At 42.6% G+C, this 21,297-nt stretch overlaps 1 protein-coding gene and 1 long non-coding RNA gene across 2 annotated transcripts; both read right to left on the bottom strand.

The window, feature by feature from the left end:
• Positions 1–471: 471 nt before the first annotated feature.
• Positions 472–20,953, bottom strand: TPM1 (tropomyosin 1). Its single transcript, XM_076348385.1, is given in 11 exon segments — positions 472–1,415; positions 9,389–9,458; positions 9,716–9,778; positions 10,314–10,389; positions 11,211–11,281; positions 11,735–11,852; positions 13,101–13,234; positions 19,579–19,716; positions 19,718–19,836; positions 19,839–20,010; positions 20,658–20,953. Coding segments are annotated over 11 exon segments (1,158 nt in total). The 5' UTR covers positions 20,772–20,953; the 3' UTR covers positions 472–1,332.
• LOC143165084 (uncharacterized) lies at positions 6,327–8,012 on the bottom strand. The gene is made up of 2 exons (XR_012996199.1): positions 7,855–8,012; positions 6,327–6,534 (listed from the first exon to the last, which is right to left on the bottom strand). It is a non-coding gene; the product is annotated as an uncharacterized LOC143165084 (long non-coding RNA).
• Positions 20,954–21,297: the final 344 nt, after the last annotated feature.

Genomic DNA, 21,297 nt, shown 5'->3' with positions numbered 1-21,297 from the left:
CACTTTGGAAGATTTATCACTGTATCAAAGTAAATTAACACATATTAACAGGTAAAATATATAAATACATGGTAGTGTTTCCAAGAGCATGGCCTTTAGGGCTCATTTCCTACAGAAGTCTATGGGAGTTCTGCAATTATCTTACTGAAAACAGTTTTAGTCAATAATGAATAATTTTGGAAAGCTCTATTATCTGTAGGGGATAGTTGCATTCTACACCCATCTGGGAATACAATCAAGTGATGGGGACAGGGTCCTGCAATATGGCCATCAAAGGGCCCTTCTTAGCAGCTGCAGATCCACATCAGTCCAAACCACTGCATTTTTATACATTAGCCTAACAGCACAGAAGAGACTGAAAGCCAGTGTGTTAACCATGTATCCCAATGAGAGACACTGCACACGTGCATATTGTACACAGTAATACACAGAAAGCTAATGTGATGAAAAACAAATCACAGGAGAGCAAAATTTAAAAAATGTCCTAAAATGTGCATTTTATTCCATATCATTATACAATGTTTACATACAGGTATACTTTTAAAACTGCTCAAAGAAAGTGTGAAAAAAAGTGAGGCGAATATCGGTTTATAAATTCCTCCCCCTCCCCAAAATCCACACAAATAAAATACATTTTAAAACAATCTCTTCCAAATTTGTTTTCTCCTGAATTTATTGAATCTTTCATTTCAACATGAAAAATACAATCGAATGAATACTCAAGGTGAAATGCTGACCTACACTTCTGTATTGAGTTGCAAGAACACAATTTAAAATCTCCAGAAGCCTTCACTTTTCTCTGTTGCTTACATACCTTCGTTTTATTGAATTAGAAGGCACAGAAAGTCCAAATCCTCACAGATCAATAAAATTCTGATAAAAATAAATTACCGTGCTGGACAACTCCTAACTTGTCTGATATCAAACAAAAGACTTCAGTAGAACCTTTTGTTCGAAATAGCACCATTTCCACCTGATCTCTCTTGAACATGAATCATCATTCTTGTTAAAAATTGTAGTTGGCACTTGAGGTGGGACACTTTCTGCCACCGCCAGGATTCTTCAAAAGACTAAGCATACTGAGTTGCTGAACTCTCTACAAAGTGTAGGTAACATTTTTGTTGGGAAATGGCACATTTAAACCATAATGTAATATAGCCTAACCCGCATATGGCTTGCCCATTTTGGTGTTTCCCTGACCCCTGCCTGATAATTTAGCAGATGTTCTTGTGACTGTGGTGAAACTAAAATAAAGACACATTTATGGGGTTTCATGGCAAGCAGGTGTAAAAAATAATAAAACAAATAATGTGGTTGCTGCTAAGAAGGTTTTCACATGTTGTTTAACTCCAGTAAAGTTTGATCCAGCATCTGATGCATACTAAGGTTTTCTTCTTTGGCATGCGCCACTTTCTCTGTTGTGGGATTAGAAAATTAAAACATGAATAGCAGTTCTTTGGAGGCACTGATTCTCAGAACATGAAGGCATGCAATCATCATTTCTATTGGAGAGTTTAGAAAGTTAAGAAATGTGCATGCTCATAAATACCCATGTCCCCAGACAACATAAGTAGAGAAAATTCCAAATTAATAAAACAAACGGCAAGTAATACAAGTTTAGAAGTGTTTACAGCTGCATTTGTCAAGAAAATGCACTGCCAACAGAGACACAATTCTTGCATGTTCTGGAAGCTCTTTGCTTACAGGAAAGTGGGATGGTGAATAGCTTTTTTTTTTTTTTTTAAGGTAGGGCAACAAAGAAAATAATTAAGTTCTTTGCAGATCCATATTTAAGTTTCATGTAATTCAGAACTTGCAAAGAACAAAAAAATTACAACCAATCTCCTCTTCAGTGAAGTGACCTTTAAGAAATCTATTTCTTCTAGAAAATAAAATCGAAGTTAGCAGCTTTATGTTGCATGCACGCTTTTATAGGACAGTCGTTTAACACACTTATTTGATATAATAAATGAGCACAATGTTCTAGAGCTGCATTCTACCAGAATCCAGTAATAGTAACTTCATACTAATGCAAGCATACCTTTAAACTGACCAGGTATTTTCAGATGGAGCTCCCAGTCCTAGCTTTTTTTTTTTTTTTTTTTTAAAGTCAAATACAAGCCCAATTCATAGTAACACAAAATTAATGCATTAGAGTCTCCAGATAACAAAACAGCTATAAGTATCCTTTATGTTGGTTTTGAAATACGGAAATATGAATCCTGGTGAACATTTTTCTCTTGTCCACGTTCTAGTAAAAGTCTCAGGGCCAATTCATGATGTCAGGTAAACTGAGTGTTTCTCTACAAGGCAGGCTGTTACTTTTCAGATACTGTTAGCTAAATGCTGTAGCTGTTTACTGAAGAGGAAAGGAGCTATTGCATAGCCAGAGAGCTTACTGCTCCTCCAAAGTAGGTGTGCATACACATAATGAAAAGCCTCATCCAGAAGAAGCATTTTCATATTTTTCCAACAGAAACTGAGAATTTAATCCATTAATTTACCACAGAATCAACAGCCTGAAAAAATCAATTTCTAGGTTTCTTGCTTATTTCTACATCTACAGATTCATTCTTAAGGAAATTTGGAAGAAGCAGTTTTTAAACAAGTTAACAATATAGTCACACTAAAGTTTAATCCTCATTCAATGCCAGCTTTAGTTCATTAGTTAGGCGACTGTTTTGCTCAAGTTGCTGGTAGAGTTGGTCTGTACAGGCAGCAAGCAGGTTAGAAGGGAAAAAAAGAGGCAGAATGAAGACAGATTAGACAGAGAAAACAGTTAGGTAAGAGTTAATAAAGAAACTGGTCACACCACAGACAGTTCAGTAACATACAGAGAAACATTTTACCTTTGTTTCTAGAACTCTAGTAATTAAATAGCTACTCCAAGGAACAGCTATTATAACCTATGAAGAACTGGCTAAGACTCCTGTTGTGAAGAACAGCTGTGAGACAGGTAAGCGGGAATAGAAATGGAAGATGCAGCTATATTTCTAGAAGGACCAAGTCCTGCTTTAATCTTACAATGCTGCTCTCAACTCCTGCTTTAATATGTACAATGTGTGGAAGATTTGTTTTATGAGTGCCATTTTTCTTTGTAAACTATTTAAGACGTGGTGGAACCTCATCTGTCAGTGGAGGGAAAGCAACTGCATCACAACCAGGGTACGTAACAGCAGGAGAGATGCTGGTAGCCAACTACCACTAGGTCTGACTCAGCCCATACTCCTTTCCTGGGGAATCTGACAGCTGAAATGGTATTTTTGGTAGGGAAACATACTTTTGTTACTGGGATCAACACACTTCGATATCTTTAAATTGTCCAGTTGTACTTCGTAAGAAAACAAACCCAAACATTCAGTGAAAATGAAATGGAAGCATGAAAACCTGTGTTGCTCAGATACAGCAAATGGAGAAGATGGTTCAAGGTCAAAGAAACAGCCACAGCTATGTTGTGACAGTGTATTTAGCGAGAGTTGTTCTGCAGAGTGAAAGAATGCTCCGTGATGGTTTTTGACTGTCTTGTTTTCTCAAATTGTCCATATTCTTCTCAATAGTCTCTAGATTCAAACTGCACTCCTGACCTCTTGATCCCAGATTATTCTCCTACAGGAAATGACTGTTTCTGATTCTTTTCCACAAGCTTCCTAACAGCTTCCACAGAAATCCTCTTCCCCTGCAGGCTCTGGACACAGCAATGGCAAAGCTGTGCAGTGAGCTGGTCTGTAGGACATACTTGTGTAGTGAGTGGCAACTCCTCACAGCTTCCTCCCCAGCCCAAACTCCAACAGCCAGCTCAGTAAAACCAGGGCACATTTCAGAACTGATCCTGAACCGGTAACAACTGGGTCTTGTCTCTCTCTTATCAGGATAATGTCACGTATAAGTGGAAAAAACATTGAAACCTTAGAGTAACTAAAATTTCACTTTGTTTGGCAAAGTGTATTTAGTTGTTGTTCAAACATGACAACATAATTTGAACTGAGAACTTGATGCTTACCTTCATCACAGAAAACTACTCTCTTTAATTGAGGCAGAGATTTACAGTATTTCTCAACATCCAAAATGAGACTAAAACCCCCAGGTAAAGCATGGAAAGCATTTGCCAAGTGTACAGTCAGCCCTTGATTACCCACAGGCAGTCCGTCTAGGTTGCGATTTACCACAGAGGTAGAGCCAAGGGCTGGCTCTGTAGGCAGCCACCTTAGACCAAACAGGGAGTTCAAGCTCTGGTGCGGACCCAGTGAGGCTCAGCCTCAGCACAGCAGAGAGCCCAGGCAAATGAGACATCAAAGCCAGCCCTGCACTCCTGTCAACAAGCCTCATGTACATGACTGGCTACACATGGCCAGACCTCATGGGATGTACAACATAATGCACAGGTCAGGTCCAACAGTGACAAGAGTGCTGAAATATGCTGCAGTGAGAAACCACAACAGCTCCGTGGAGTCAAGATCAGTGCAGTAAGGCCAGCTAGGAATTCTGTACGCAGCTACCTGGGTATCTGCATTGCATTGCCCATTTCCAGTACTCTGTCCAGCAATTCATCACCCTACAGTACAGAGAGCCGATTATGCGTGTTTGAAGGAAAAGGCAAGATTTAAATACTGATGTTCGAAATTACTGTGTTAAAAATTACCAGGTTCCTACATTGGATTTTGCTTTTTTTACTTCTCTTAAGAAACAACAGTATTGCAAGGAATTGAGGGGAAAAACAACACTGCTGACACAATAAACCAAAACACACAATAGATTAAGGGGCTGGAGCTGCTGTAGCATAAGTTACTCTGGCTCAGCTGACAAGTGACAGCTCACCACATCCCCTGTAACTCTTGCATTTGTGAAGTTAACCACGTTAGCTTCAGTCATTTTACAAATGCTCATCCCATTATATTTGATTAACCTTCACGCTAAACATTTTACTTTTCAGTTGCAATACACACAGTGTATAAATCCACTTACTGTATCTCAACTGATGAGTAAGTAAGTTATTGAACTTTACTATCTGGACTACCTGTGACTGCTGACACATATCCTGTACTGGGGCTTCTCCCCATAGCCAGTAACGTTAGGACACGTGTAATGGGATAAGGTGAAGTTATCTGAGGACGGCAGGGGGGAATACGATGCATCCATTTGCAAGCCTTATTTGTAAAACAGGTTTTGGGGAGGGGAAGAAATCTAGCCTAGACTGCACTGCTGAATAATCTTGAAGTTGAACAAGAAAGCCACATTTACATTATTCTACAAGCTAAAAACTAAAAAACTCAGCTATGCTATGATGAGTTTATTTAGTTGTGGTGACTTAGGAACTTTAGCAATATACACAGTGACAGGCATAATCAGAAATCAATCCAGTTTAAACTGATTCACTTTAATATGAACTGGAAAATAACTCCTTTCATTGTGAAGAAAATGAAGTTAAAATAATGCAATAAACTCTCTAGTTGCAAATAACAGCACAAAAAAGCAAGGTGTCAGTATTTAATGCTTCATCCTTAATTAGGCACTGCCAAATCAGCTGAAAGCCAATGGTTAGGCTTTCAAACCTGAAATCTGTATGTTCCACTTTGCAGCAGAATAATTTCATTATTAGTGTAATGAGAGTTTTCCTACTCCAGTTCTGAAACATTTCTCATCAGTCTGCAATTCAAACTCACAAGTTTGAACTAAGCACAAGAGCGGAAAGCTACTGATATGTCCCTGCTGAACTTCCAATCCTATCATGCCATGAGAAGTATATTGAAGAAAAAAAAAGTTAGCAAGCAACATCTTTGCTAACTAGGACTATTTTTGGGTGAAAAAAAGAATTTAAAGTTTTTTATATTGCCCCTTTAAATCTGTCTCAAATATTTAAGTTAACAAACACACACATTTATATCAAGACAGGAAGTCTTCAGCATCAAGCTAGAAGAAAATTTCAGACTTTAAAGTGAAAAATCTGGAGTCAGGCACTTAACCGCTCTCTCAGCCATGCTCCCACGACCAAGTGACCCCAAGGAAGTAGTGTCCTTGCAGATTTTGGCCTAACAATAACAACTGAAAAAACTCCTATTACATCTATTTGTCATTTTATCTGCATCAAATTTGGAGAAAGACTAAGATCGTAACCAGTCAGTTTTGACCTCAAAATACCAAGATTAGTATTCTCATCCCATAGACTACTATCACTGGCTTTGCATTGTCAACATTCAGGCAAAAGTGTTTGCAGAAAAAAAATGGAAACACCAAAAAAATTTAAATCCCTAATGGCAAAAAAATCAATTTTTATTAATTATTGAAATAATTATTCAAATAAATAAAAGGCAAGGGAATAGCAAAAGGGATACAGCTGGGATGTTTATTTTACATTGAGAGATGTAGAGTTTCTGTACAGCAGAGCACAAACAGCATGTTCTGAGACAGGTGCCAGAGGAAGAGAGTCAACTAAGCTAGAAGACAGGACAATGAACCCATGAAACATCCAAAGCTTGGAAAGATGTTTTATCCAACCTGATGAAGATGTCTTTGGAGAAGTGAAGCAAAGAAAATTATCTGCATGAAAAGAAAAAGTGAGATAAGGTAGGAAATAAAAAAGGTGCAGTAAAGACTTCCAAAAAAGCAGCAACAGCACAACAGAGCCCAGCATGCCAAGATGACTACTAGAGAAACACCACACCATGCTGGGACTGGAATGCTACAGTAATGTCCTCATGTACCAGTAGAGTACATTTTAAAGCCTGTTTTCCATTTAGAAATATCCCAAATTGAAGAAATACTGTAATCTCTGTACACAGAGGAGGAAAAAGGAAATCCATTTGCTTGATAAACCACTGAGCAAAAGCATATGTTGGGGGTGGGGTGGGTGGGTGGTGTGTTTTTAAAAAAAATTAAAAAATAAAAATCAAACCATACAAAGCAGACATTAGACCCCTACTAAAAAGTTAGGGGAGGGAGGGAAGTAATGAACAGATATAGGGATGGAAAAAAGCAAAGAAAAAACGTTTAAAATATGGGTGCATGCAAAATACATTTCAAACCCTGAGCAAAGCTTATGCCTTGCTGAAAGCATGCTAGCCTCCAGAAAGAAATGCCTGCACTAAACGTCACACCTCACAAGCACTTGAGAGCCACAACTCTTCCTCTTTCCCATGTCAACTGTACAGGGTTCATGCAAGTGAAAGGTATGAGCATGGGAAGGTGGATTTAGCACAGCTGACCTCTGTTCAGAGTTTTAGGTTGATGGAAGAAGGGTCAGTTTGTACCAAGCACTGCATGGACTAGTCACACCTTACAACTGATTACTCTCCTGCCTTCCTGCTGCCTAATACACTCTTTATTTTTCTCCTTATGACTACAGTTGATATTACCACATTTTTGGTATCTGCAAATTAAATTACTACTACCCTCCACAAAATATGCAGAAGCAATCTACAATTCAATTGTCACTTTTATGGGTTTAAATAACAAAGTATCTTAAATCAATTTCCACACTTGTAATTTAGTGATAACAGCTGAAATTTTCAGAGCAGTCACGGAAATTTAGATAAATACTTTCCACTGTCATTAATAGAGAATACAGCTAAATCTAATTTCTTTGAAACTTTTGTAGGAACTTTGACAGAGAAAAACTTTGACAGCAGAAGAACACACTCTGAACGCAACACATACTGAGGCAACTTTCTTTAGTAAACTGAATATGATGGGCCTGGTAGAAAATACTTGAACAGAGGCAAACTGAAAGGATAAATGCAGAGCTACAAACGAAGGGCAACCACAAGACACAAGGATTGCAGATACAGAATTAAAGAGTAAACATGAGCGTCAGCTTACAAAATCACCATGAGTATTTACCAGGCTAGGCCCAACACTCACCCACACTGCCACGGTAAAGAAATTGTTCATGGTATTTTGTACACCTAGTCTCGCTAAAGGAACGCGTCTCCCGCTACAGAGGGAGTATAATTTCACAAGGCCGGAACCGCGCAATCAATGAGGGCAGGGAAGCAGGTGCAGGCACAAGCTGGGAAGACATTTACATGGAAGTCATATCGTTGAGAGCGTGGTCCAGCTCCTCGCTGATGGCTTTGTACTTCAGTTTCTGAGCATATAGCTCATCTAACATTCCCCCAAGGGAAGGCAGAGGTGTGCAAGGAAATGGAGCGTGATCATGGGATGGAAGGTGAAGGTGGTGGCATGGAATACCATCCAGAAGCCGTAGGAAAGGGGAAGAGAGCACAGAAAGAGGTGTTGCGACAGACAAAACAAAACAAAAATTACAAAATTAGAGAAGAATTAAAAAAAAATCAACAGTGAATAGTCTTATGTGACAAGTTCATTCACTGCACTGCCAGTGAGGCAACCTGTGATATAGAGAAAATGAAGGAAAGAAAGCGTACAAGGGAAGCAAAATCCATGTTTCGCTGCCCTGGATTTTTGTTTTAACGCACATTAGGAGGGCGCACAGGAACTAGGGAGAGAAGATCCAAAAATGGGGCTCAAGGAGGATGTTACCATTTATTTTCTTTTCTTTTTTTTTTTTAAAAAAAAAAACACTCTGGTTTGTGTGATGTCATAAACTCAGTTTCTTACAGCAATTTTTGTTCCTTCTAAACCCTTATCTTTCTTCTCTGCTTCCTTCCTGAGTCAGTAATCATAAATTTTCAGCAGCTACCTAGATATTTCATGCCCTTTCTGCAGAAGTCACCCTGCCATGTCAAGCAATCAAGCTTCTTAAAATCCTAGACTTAGTGTAATACATCTAAATAGTAAACTCCATATAACTTAATTACAAAGCACTACTAAATTATTTTCTCCAGAAAGCAAGAGAGGCAAAGCACATTCTACTATACTACTGCAGTTCTGAAAGATTTATCAAAACCTTAAAACAAACTCTCTGAAGTTAAATAAGCTGTCTTTCTGATTATGTATACAATCCATTAGCTTTACCGAAAAACTGCAACTGGTCTATGTCACAAAATGCCCGCCCTGACCCATACTTATTGCAGTAATAAATGAGGTTTGCTTGCTACATTTCTAATTATTACAAACATAACACAGCTCTTCATCAGTTTTTTAGTAAGATAATACTACTAATCATCATCTAGTCATTTACCCTATACATTTATATACCTCCCAGTAGAAGAGTGTAAAGCAAAAAAATGAAAGGAGTCTTGAGAACATGAGAGAAAAAAGGAACAGGCAAGAGCAAAACACTGTTCACCTGAAGCATTCAAGTTATCAATACATTTCAATCAGAAAATATTTTGCATATTTTACTCTTTAGGCAGACCCATTTATATAAGCAGGACAAGTTACGTGAGTAGAACTGCGTACTGAAAAAAAACCCCAAACAGGAGAATAAGAGATCTGTATTTCTATAGCAAGTGAGACAAACAAAACCCCATACCTTCTAGGTCATCAATGCTCTTCTCCAGCTTGGTTACTGACCTCTCAGCAAATTCAGCACGGGTCTCAGCCTGAAGTTGAGACAAACACAGACTATTTTAGGAAAAACACACGTAGTACTTACAAATAGAGCAGCAACAACTCAAATGAGGAAAAAAGTACAATGAGAGGAGGCAAATAATAAGGGGATACTGATTTTTAGGGAGACATTTACACTAAACTGTCTCCAAAATGACACGTTCATCCTTAAAGCACCAAAGTAGTGTTTATATTAAAAGAATCAAAGTTGCATTGGAAGATCTGTTGTAAAGAACAGCTCTAATTTTACCTCCTTCAGTTTGTCAGTCAGTACTTTAATCTCTTCTTCATATTTGTCTTCTTTCTGCGAGTACTGTAATTAGAAAGAGGATCACTGATATTAGACCAGGTATTCTAAATATACAAAAAAATACCACATACGAGACTCTCTTCTAATAGATCAACCGAAATTAATATGGGTATAACTAAATTAATTTCATTTACTAGACTGTGGTAATACACAGTTTATTACAAGAGCCAAACTTCCCTTGGGTTATATTCCAGTGCTATACAGTGGGAATTAGTACTACGGTTTTAAAGAGGAGTGGCATTTGGAGAATTTAATGTTAGCACACAAGTGCCATTTTGAGGGACATTCTATAAATAATATTTAATCCTGTCAGACTACTTAACAGAACATGTGGTCAAATAATACTGACCTATTTGGAACTAGAAGGAATGCTAGGTTCTGATAAGAACCAAATATGAATTGAGTAGTAAGTCCAAATGCTTCTACTGACAATGGCCTTGCTGAAATGCTGCCAAGTGATCCGCATATAAAGAAAACCCCACAAGCCAATGCAGATGACAACATAAGGGACACATTCTCACATAAGTCTCTAGCCTACCTTCTCAGCCTGAGCCTCCAGCGACTTCAGGTTGTTGGTCACAGTTTTCAACTCCTCTTCAAGCTCAGCACATTTGCTGTTATTTCGGAAGGAAGGCAGGAAAGGGGCGGATGGAAGATTCAGTCAAGCAAAAGAAACAGGAGAAAATAGGAGGAAAAGATAGAGAAAAATGAAAACAATTACAGAGCAAAAGAACGGCCTCAAAAGCAGCTGAATCCATCACAGATTGAAAGCAAGTCTTTACAATGCCAAATTCCATTTCAAGTGTACATTATGATGACGACCAGACAGAAATTATCTACAGCCCTTGGCTTACACAGAAATATTTACATAGCCTTTACACATGAGACAGTTCAGCTTCTTTTTGGCTGCACAGCAGATCAGTTTTAAAGGTAAAAATGAATAAACAAACAAAAAAAAGAGACCAAAGAAAACGACCAAAGCAAGATGCAAAGAGAGTAAAGAGCGTAGTGAGGACTTATTTGTTACTACTGAGTGAGCTAATCGGCTATGGAAGCTGAAAGACTTGGGTTGCAGTTAAACCTAAAAACTGTTTATTAGTATCAGTACCTTATCCTCTGCAGCCATTAATGCTTTCAAGGTTTGATCCATTATTCTTAACTGTTCTTCCAGCTGTCGGACTTGGCTGTTAGTGAACACATGAAATGCACAAAAGCCATTCACAAAATCAGTGTGCAGGTACAGCATGCAGTGACAAAACACACGCGCACACACATATGAACACATTTACTTTGGCGTTGACCATTTATTTCAACCATTAGAGTAAATGAGCAAAACATAGCTTTGAGCTGAACACACAGTGTACTGCCAATGTTTCATGCTGTTACAGTTGTCTTGTAGCACCTCACACACATCTCACGGCAGCTCAACACTTACCTTTCTGATAGTTCAGCACGTTCCTCAGCCCGCTCCAGGTCACTCTCAATGATCACAAGCTTACGAGCCACCTACAAGAGAAGGCAAATGGCAGTCAGGGGTATTATGTTGCTGCAGCACACATCACCTGTTTCTAGAACCTACAAAGCAGGAAGTTGGGCCTCTTTCCATTTTTTTGGTCAACACATTGAGTTTTGATTATGTGACATCTTCATTATTCATTTGAATCTTTGTTATCCGACATTTTTCAAGACCTCTCTTTCATTCACCAAAAGGCAGCTTGAAAATATTTTTCTCCCTAAGAGACCAGGGAATACTCTCAACCATTTTAATGAAAAGATCTGAGCACAGATCTCCTGCCACCTTGTCCCCTGAGGTATCCGGGTGCCCATTTTTTCTTCTACATCTGCGAAGAGTGGTGTTTGTGATCTTTTGAACTTAAAAGGGAAAGGGAAAAAAAAGACAGAATTATAGACACAGACTAAAGGGCTTTAAAAACAGATGACCTGCACTCAAGAACTGACCTCTTCATACTTGCGGTCAGCCTCTTCAGCAATGTGCTTAGCTTCTTTAAGCTGGATCTCTTGGATTTCCATCTTCTCTTCATCCTTCTGGGCTCTATTTTCAATGACCTTCATTCCTCTGAAAGACGTGAAAAACAGGAAATGCAAGGTTCAGGGCCTGCCAGTTTATGTCCAGCTCTACTACTACTGGAGTGCAACTTTCAGACAGATGTATTAAGGTGAACAAAGCACGTCAGATACTTGATTCTTCACACCATAGATCTAGTCCTGTGCATTCACACTTCAGCAGTTCAAAGGGAAAAAGCATGTCTTAGGAAGAAAGAAAACGTAATTTGTTTAGCTCTTACCACAGTTCAGCTGTACTATTCTTTTTCATTTTAAATTGAAGGAAAACTGATCTTCTAGAAAGGTAAATAAAGGGTCTTGCTTCTAAAAAACTAGTAAGATGACTAAAGACATCTCTGCTTTTACACTCATCGTTAAACAGCATGTTACAACCCCTGCAGGACTGACAGGCATTATGTTTATGAGCCAAACAGATTCCCATGAGTTTTGCCATGTCAGAACCCTAGAGCACAGCAGCTCTCTGTCCTCTGCATGAACAAAATTAAACTCCTTCATAACAGGAAACATTGCGTATTGCGCCTTCCATGCATGTTTGATCCAAATTCTCTTAACTAATTCACCTGTGAGTCTCAGGTGCTTTGCTTTTCAACAGGCTGCATCATTAGTGAGGTAGAAATACATATGCAGAATACATAGGATTCTTTCCCAATAAAAGGTACTATCACAGATATCAAATACAGTTTGTAGAAGTAAAAGAGGAGATCTTCCAAAGCCACAAATCTTGAGTTCCTAACTTATACTAAGTACTTCTGGAAATCCCAGCCTAAATCTGAAGGAATTATCATGTTCTCCCTCCTTTGCTCACCTTCATGTACCAATCACGCCAAAAGGAGAACCAAAGCCTCTTCCAGCACTTTGCTATTCTCCAGATGAGATTTTGCACCCACAATGAAATCAAGAATCACCCGATAGCACAAGAATACACAACACCCTCAGAAAGTTGTCATCCAAATAGAGAAGTCTGGGCTGGGCCAAGCAGTTTTCCCAGGAAGTGGCATGATACATCAAAAGTCCTACCCCACTTAAATCTTATCTTTACAACTGAGACATGAACAACAATTCAAGCCTACACTTTTTGGACATTCCTACAGACAAGCTGTAGTCCATGTAGGCAAAGGAAGAGTGGATTACACATGGTCAGAGACACAGGAGTGGTTTCATTTATTTCCCTAACCCACACCCTGGCAATTATCATCTTTGTCATAGGGGTAACGATCCATTCAAGAGTGGCCCCACCCACCTTTCACTCTCATCTGCAGCCTTCTCGGCCTCCTCCAGCTTCTGCAGAGCAGTAGCCAAGCGCTCCTGAGCCCGATCCAACTCTTCCTCAACCAGCTGGATGCGTCTGTTCAGAGAAGCTACTTCACTCTCAGCCTAAGCACAGGAAGAACAGAAATTAATTCATAATAAGGCACACACCACCTCTTGTAAAAGATTATCCCACGAACCTGCTAGTGCCATTTAACAGCACTTCAGTAATGTCTGACTTCATCCGCTAAAAAGCCTGTACACAGAGATGTACGTGCCCTCATTGAATTGTGAAGTTATTGCTTAATGGAGGAAAAAGTGATTAATGCTTCCTTTAAATGAAGTACATTAAGGACTGTACAATTTGTACTAGAAAGAACTGCACTGGAAGAATTATGCATCGTTCCCTAAATATTTTCTGTTATTGTATTTGCAGACATTAACCAATTATAGTCTTCCCCCTCCCCCCCTTTTTTTAGCAAATCAACACAAACCAATTACCCAATTCTTCTATGTTATCCCAAATCCTTTATTTCTGACCTTTTGCCATATTTTGATGAGAATTGTCCCAGTATTTCCCTGAGTTCCATAAGAAGGGTTCAGTGTAAAGATGCAAAAATACACCTACATCAGCATATGCAATGAGACAGCTGACACAAAGGGAGCATGAGAACATTTAAGAAATGCCCGAATACCCACAAGTGTTTGCAGGCAAGCTATGCAAGAGCTGACAAAGAAGGCACCAGCAGAGGCTACATCTTGGAAGGGCCCTGGTACAGGCAAAAATTACTTGACATCTTTTTTCTTTTTTTTTTTCTTCATACTGCCATCCTCAAACTTCCCCCAGATTTGCCTCTCTTGCATTACCTGTTTACTTAACCTTCCGTGCACCACTTGCAACTCATCTCCCTCTTATCATTACAAGCTTTTACTTCTGACATTCTCAAACCTACACTTGCTTAAGTTGCAGGGTAAGTTCTGTAACAGCCTTCTCGTAGTAACCTCATTATTAAACTTTTATTTCTTTCAAAAGGATATTAAGCACAAAATAGATATAAAAAGGTCATTATTCTAAAAAGTTAATGACTTCCAAGAATAACAGTTACTCTTAATTAGTACTGAAAACGATCTTGCTATATATGAGGAAGTACACATCTGATTTTCCTAAGATGTCTAGTTAGGGGAGGGAAACAAGCCCTCTATCAAAAGCAGATACCAAAAGTATCAGTTTGATACTTTTTCTTTAGTTAAAAATTTAAGGAACTTATTTGTTGCTTTTACTGACCAGAGGCAACTGGATACAGTTGGCCACAGCTAAAATTTTGTCTTACATAACACAAATAGGAATAACTTACACACCAGACAAGTAAAACAACCTTTGACATAACAGTAACATTGCCCCACTAGAATGATTTGAAGTAACACATAAACAGGGAAGCAAATATATATTTGAACATTAGTGAGTATTGGCAGCAAACATGTAGGACCAGGAGTAGAAAAGACCACATCCTTAGAGATCCACATTAACCGCAATATAAAATCTTTAGCTATGTAATCAAGCAGTAGTACTCCAAACCTGTGTTTTCAGACTTCTGGCTTTAAACAGTAAGAATGTGAACATTCTGATTTGAGAAAGAAAACAACCTTTCATAAATGTTGCGCTTGGGAAATTTGTAATGTTACAAGTTAATTATTATCATGTCAAGACTCCTCATCATGATAAGAGCATACAATATACTTAGAAAACACAGGGTGACTAAAGTTCAAGTTTTTACTTCCTGCTCCAGTAACTCAATAAGGGTTTACCAACCAGCCTTATATGGCCCAAGTTATTCTTCTGTGGAGCAGGACTTCTTTCCTTATATGGTAAGGAAGGAAAAAACCCCAGTGACATTAAGGGGCACTCCCACAGCTAACAGACAAACATAACCTTCTGTGTTTTTGCCACAGCACTTATACACCACATATTTTTACAATGAGCAATGACATGGCTAAGTTACCACTGGGTGTTAATTATTACTGTTGTAAGAAAGATTCTGTTTTTCAGAAGAAGGAAGAAAAACGCATTCTGAAAATGTGATTACCAACAGCCCCTTGAGATGCATGCACTCAAAACAGAAGAGATTCTTTTTTTAAGGCGATGGCTGTTAGTCAGTCTCGAAACTTTTAACAATCTGGTTTAACAATCAAAAGCTGTAAGCTGTGCTATGTTTTGGCCACAGCTTTAGCTTTTTCATTGTTTGCATATCTGTACCTTGCACAGGAAGAAAAAAAAAAACCACAAAACAACCCTAGCTAGTCACATGCTGTACATGTAAGGTATTAAGGGAATACTAAGGGAAGGGTCAGATTCACACCTCAGCTTGCTTGCTGCAATGTTCTCAAAGCCTCCTTCCTCAAGCATGCAGAAATACAGCTGTGACAATAAAAAAATCCGTACCTAGCTAGCATTATAGAAGAGGCACAGGTCTACATGTGCCAGTGAGTTCAGTTTTCTGCCTTTATTCACCCCAGCACTGACCCCTCCAAACAAAAACTTAAATACCACGTAAATGTACTCCACAGAATTCCACATCATCCGCATAAACCAACTCCGGGGAAGAGACAAACATTAACCTTTAGGATCTTAAGCCTTATAGCAATGTGGTTGAGCTCTAATGGGAAGACTTCACCAGCAAGCTGTAATCACTCCTCCAGCGCTACTCCTTCTGCCACAAAAGGTAACAGCAAAGCTTCCCATTCTAATAAGAATCCCTTAATATGTTGTTTAGAACAATACATGTTACTGAAAGTAGGAAAATTGGTGTCCTTTACTCCACAAAGCTTAGAAGACAAGTACAGTTTTTTGTAAAGACAGAAACCCTTATGAAACAAGTTAATGGCTGTGACATGATCTCTCACTGAAAAAATGGATATGATTTGCAAGAATGCAGTAGTTACACAAGCCTAAGGAGCCATATTTTGCCCCTTGGGAAGATCACCTGCAAGTAATCAGAAGGCTCTTCCTTTGAACTTGCTGCCCAGAATGTGCAGAAAGCCCCGCATTATAAGGAAATCAAATAATCACCATTTTTTCAATTGTAATAAACTACGTGAATAAGAAATTTGTTCTTTTGTGTCACTTTTACGCAACGACTGAAGACACTAAAATCGCCGCAAAGGACACTGTCCATTTTATAGCAGGAAACATCAAATTACAGCTGCTAGAATTCCCCAAGGTCAGTGGCAAGGCAAACAGCGGCCCTATCAGTTTTTTGCTGTAACTGCCACCCATAACTACATCTGTTACGTGAGTCTGTGCTGCTCACACCTGATCTTGTCTCTGCCTAAAACTGTGCCTACTGTTCTTTTCCCATCTTAGCTAGGGTTTTTGACAGCTAAACATGCTACAGATATATAGTGACAAGGGCCATATGATCACGTTGTGGTGTTTTCAGATACTGTGGGTAAGTACTCAGATGTGGCCTCTCAGATTCAGTCCCAACTACATAACCTCAACAGTCAGCATGCTGACTTCCCACAGTTGAACTCATTTGGATGGGATAAGCAGACAACCAGCACTTCCAAAAAAAAAAACCAAACAAAACTTCATAAAAGCTTGCTCAGAACCTAATACAAAGCACCCATCTCAAACATCTCGCTAAGTTCAATCTCATTCCAGCTCAGCGTTTTGCTGTTGGCCAGCAGACCTAGTACCGTCTACTTATGCACCGCAGCTTCGTTTGCCCCACGCATCACTTAGGCCACTGAGCCGGAGAGCACAGCAGTCCAGGCCGAAGACCGCAGTGACCCACTCCTCACCTGCGGCCCCGGGCCTGCCCGCCGGGAACAGCGGCCTCCGCCCGCAGCGCGGGGAGAGAGGTGCCGCAGCGGCCGGCAGGTAACCATTTTGTCGGAGACGGCGGCGAAGGAAGCAGACGCCCGACCCACCGGCCGGGGAGCGGCGAGAGTCAGCCGCGCCCCGGGATCCGCGCCCGGCGCCCCCGCCCGCTCCCACCGCGCCACGGCCCCCGAGCCGAGCCGATCCGGGCCGGGCCGAGCGAGCGGCCCTACCTCCTCCCGCAGGGCCCGTTCCTGGTCCACCTCCCGCTGCAGCCGGCCCGCCCGCTCCTCGGCGGCGTCCGCCTGCTCCTGCAGGCTCCGGATCTTCCTCCGCACGGCCTCCAGCGAGCTCATCGCCGCCATACCCGCGTCTCGCCCGGCCTGCACCGCCTCCCTCCGCCCGCCTCGGCCCCGGAAGTCCCCCCGCGCCGCAACGCACCGCGCACCGGGGCGGGGCTGCCGGCACCGAGCTGGGAGCGCCGCGGCGGGCACGGAGGCAGGCCCCGAGAAGAGGCCGGCCCCAGCCGGGAGAGGGCTCTGCGGCGGGGCCGTGCCGGGCCGTGGCGACCGGGAGGGCGGCGGCCGTGGCCAGGTGGGCGCGCTGGGGCGGCAGCGCCCCCTGGCGGCGCAGCGCGCGCGCGGACTCCCGCAGGCCGCGCCGGGGTCGGGGCAAGGGCTGTGGCCAGAACCCGCCTTCCCCCCCTAAACCGCCCCAGTATGAGCGTAATGAAATGACACCGAGCAACCTGCCCCCGCCAGCTGCTGCTGCACCTGGCCTAGCTCCTGAGACACGGGGAGGGAAGAGGGAGGTGCGGCTGCCCCCTCCCAGGTGAGGTGGCTCCGGGGCTCAGGGGATGCGCCTGGCTTTTGCGAGGTGAGTAATACCAGCAAGGTAAGGTTTCCTCATCCCCCTGTGTAAGGCGAGTCCACCCCAGGGAGCCGGCACTCCCTCCCCTGCCCTTGTCTTTCTGCTAAGGCTTGGAACTATCCAAACTAGTAGGGCAAATACTGGGTCAACTGCAATGCCCCAAAGATACTCCGCATTGCCAAAAAAGAAAGACATCCTTAAAATGTCAGACATATTCCATGCATACCATTAAATACAGCATTTACCTTGATGAAAACAAGCCAGACACTTGCCTGCCCTCTGCCTGAGGGATGACTGCAAATAAAATTGCCCTCAACTAGCTTCGAAATGCTGTTTTCCAGCAAAGGAAAATGGCATTGGGATTGGTTAGGAAGATCTTTCATTTCAAAAAGGGAATCTAGTACCATTTCTCCTGCCTTCATCCTAGGCGAGCTATTTCCAGTCTGCATACTTTTCCTTATAAGGAATATCTCCCCTGGATCTATATGCGGTTCCTTTGAACAAGTTAAATAAACGTCCTGCTAGGAAGCTGCCTCTCATCTATGCAGCCATGCACAGAAGACGACAGACATCTGATCCACATTATACGCAGAACCCCACTCTCCCGTTCCTATGCACGCTTATGTTTGTTAAGTTCTTCAGTTCTCTTTCAAAGCTATACAACTTAATTGCCATACTGAAGTTAAACCTTTTTTATCCTTTGTTCATTTTAGAAGTAAAATAAGATAAAAGCATGTTGTCTTTCATGCAAAGTTGGTTTTTGTAACACTTCTCCTTCTGAAAGTATCCTTCCTCCCCCTGAAATACTTGGCTTGCTTCATCTGTGGCAACTCCTCTTTTTATTATGGCTTTGAGGTTAATTTTTAAAGCTGAGTTAAAGGGAAAGGACAGTCATCGCTTTGGAAATACCGTGGTTTCACCTAATCCTGTAATTCAGACCTGAGATTTACTCAGAGAGAATTGTACAGCAGCAGCCATAGAGATCTGGACCTGAACTGCAGAGACAGTAAACTCACACGGTTCCATGCATGCAATACATTAAATGCATGTCAGGGGCAGACAGGTGGGTGGGATGAGGGCCTGGGAGAGGCACAAGCTCTTGCATTATTACCATATAAAGTGCTGAGCTATATATATCTCCCAGCTTGCTCCCAGGATCCCTGTCCTCGGAACTGCAAACCTAGCAAGTATCATCTTCCGGACAACTTTCTCTCACATGAGACTGAACTTTTCTTTGACAAGTGAAACAGTTCCAGTGATTTCCAGGAAAACAAAACCTAGGAGAGGATCTTTTATCTGAGGGACCAGTGAGTGAGCCAAACCAGTATCCAGCAGCAGTTCTAACACATGCATGCCTAGGAACAGCTCTCTTGAAGACAGAACTAGCAGCCCTTGCTTTTCTGGATCTCGCTCTCCTGGATCTACTTGCTATTAACTCTCTGATTCTGCTTCACTGTCGAGATAGTGTTGTTCCAGCCTGAGCCGTTTTCCCCATCACCTGAACGGACAATCCACCCTTTCTTTACTTCCACGTCTAGAGCGGCAAATACACACGAAAAGCACGTGTCGAGTGAGCAGAAACCCAATCAAATGCCCGATAGTGTGCAAACCTCATGCAAGGAGGCAGTGCTGTTTCCCACCTCCCTGCCCAGGAGGTGCCTGGGCCCTGCCCTCAGCAAAGCTTTGGAGCACTGCTTGGTAGGAGTCCTGGCTGTCCTGTGCACAGGGAGTGCGTGGTTTCTGTACTGGGGTGGTGGTGAAAGGGATGGGGGTAACTTACATCTGTGGCCTTTTTGTCAGCCAGTTCCAACTTTTCCTGTGCATCTTTAAGGGACTCGGAGTATTTGTCCAGCTCATCCTCAGTGCCCTTCAGCTTCTTTTGTAGAGCCACCAGCTCGTCCTCCAGCTGTGATACGGGTTGGAAAGTGGTGGAGAGGGGAGGGTGGGCAGGAAAAGGTGCAGCAGGCAACGTGATCGTGCAAAGGGAGAAGTGCGAGTGCAGAAGAGACAGAAAAGGACAGACGGACAGAGAGAGAGAGAAGGAGAGACAGTTAGATTCTCTTTGCTTGCGGCAAGGGCACGATACCTTGGCAGCATTCTCCTCTGCGGAGAGGAGGCTATCCTCAGACTTGTGTAGCTCTTCCAGCACTTGGTCCCTTGCATCCTCCGTCACATGCAATTGCTTTTCCAATTGCACAATGTCATCCTCTAACTAGGTGCACAAGAGGAAATACAACGCACAAATATGTTTCTCCCTGGGCTTAGAAAAGTGGGAAATTAATTTTTAAATCACTCTCCCTTCCTCCCTCCTCCTTCAGGATCTCCCAGAAACATGCTACCAATGTGCCCCCCTCCCCCAAACGAATAAAGCCCCAGGTGTAAAGGAGGGGGGTTGGAGAAGGCCAGGAAAATGGGACACACATCTAGCAGCGGGGGGAGCATCTGCAATCGGACAAGTCTGCTGGGTGGTGCTGGAGGGGGCAAACACAGCTTTAAGTGTCCTTTGCCAAATCGCAGCACGTCTGTCCATTGCTAACCAGGTGCTCAAGGCACCCTCTCGCAGCCATACCCCTATGACAAAGGCACAGAGGCCATGTGGCTGTCCCAGGGCCCCGCTCCCCAGCTGGGGTGCTAGGGGCAGGGGGAACGACCTCCTGCCAGGCCCCAGGAACCTCCAGCCAGGGGCTACCAGGGTGAAGGAAAACCTTACAAAAAGTTCAACCAGTTCTGCAGGGGGTGGGGTGGGGGAATACAGTAAGGTACGTTGGGGGAAAAAAAAAGTAAAGCGAGAAAGAGAAAGGAGTTGTCTGGAAAGACTTGCGCCCCGGTGCTGGCCGCGCCCGGGCCCTCGGTGCAGACCTGCTTGCTTCTCTCCTCCGCTGCCTTCTTGTCCGCTTCGGCTTGCTCGGCTCTGTCCAAGGCGTTCTCCTTGTCCAGCTTCAGCATCTGCATCTTCTTCTTGATGGCATCCATGGCGGCGGTGGGCTAGGGCGCGTCCCCGCGCGAACTGCACCCGAAAGCAAAACTTGAAAAGCTGCGGGACAGCCCCGAGTCCGAGACCTAGCCGCGGCCCCCGAGGGAGCGGCGCGGAGCGGCGCGGAGCTGCCGGGCGGCGGGGCTGATCCGTGCGGGACGGGGCGCCGGCGGAGTGCAAGCGGCGGGCAGGGAGCGCCTCACAGATATGTACTTTCCCAGGGGGCTGACTGCATTCCTCAAGACATCCAATACTTTTTTGGAAAGGGCTTTTTTTTTTTTACTCCCTCCTCCGTTCGTCCCTACCCCTTTCCCTCTCTCACTCCCCCCCGGCTTTTTTCGGAGGCTCAGCGCTCCCATTCGCTGCTGCCTGCCATTTGACCGTAGATATGACTATATATGGGATGCGATGGGCGAGGTAAGGCGGGGGAGCAATTTGTTCCCATTTCCAAATAGGCAGGACGGGACATTTCGCTGCTACTCCTGGGAGGGGGAAAAAAAAAAGCAGCAAGCCGGAGCCCGGGGA

Source organism: Aptenodytes patagonicus, chromosome 10 (genome assembly GCF_965638725.1).
Source record: "Aptenodytes patagonicus chromosome 10, bAptPat1.pri.cur, whole genome shotgun sequence".
NCBI lineage: Eukaryota > Metazoa > Chordata > Aves > Sphenisciformes > Spheniscidae > Aptenodytes > Aptenodytes patagonicus.
The sequence above is the reverse complement of the archived record's forward strand: the minus strand, read 5'-3'. Positions and strand labels throughout refer to the sequence as shown.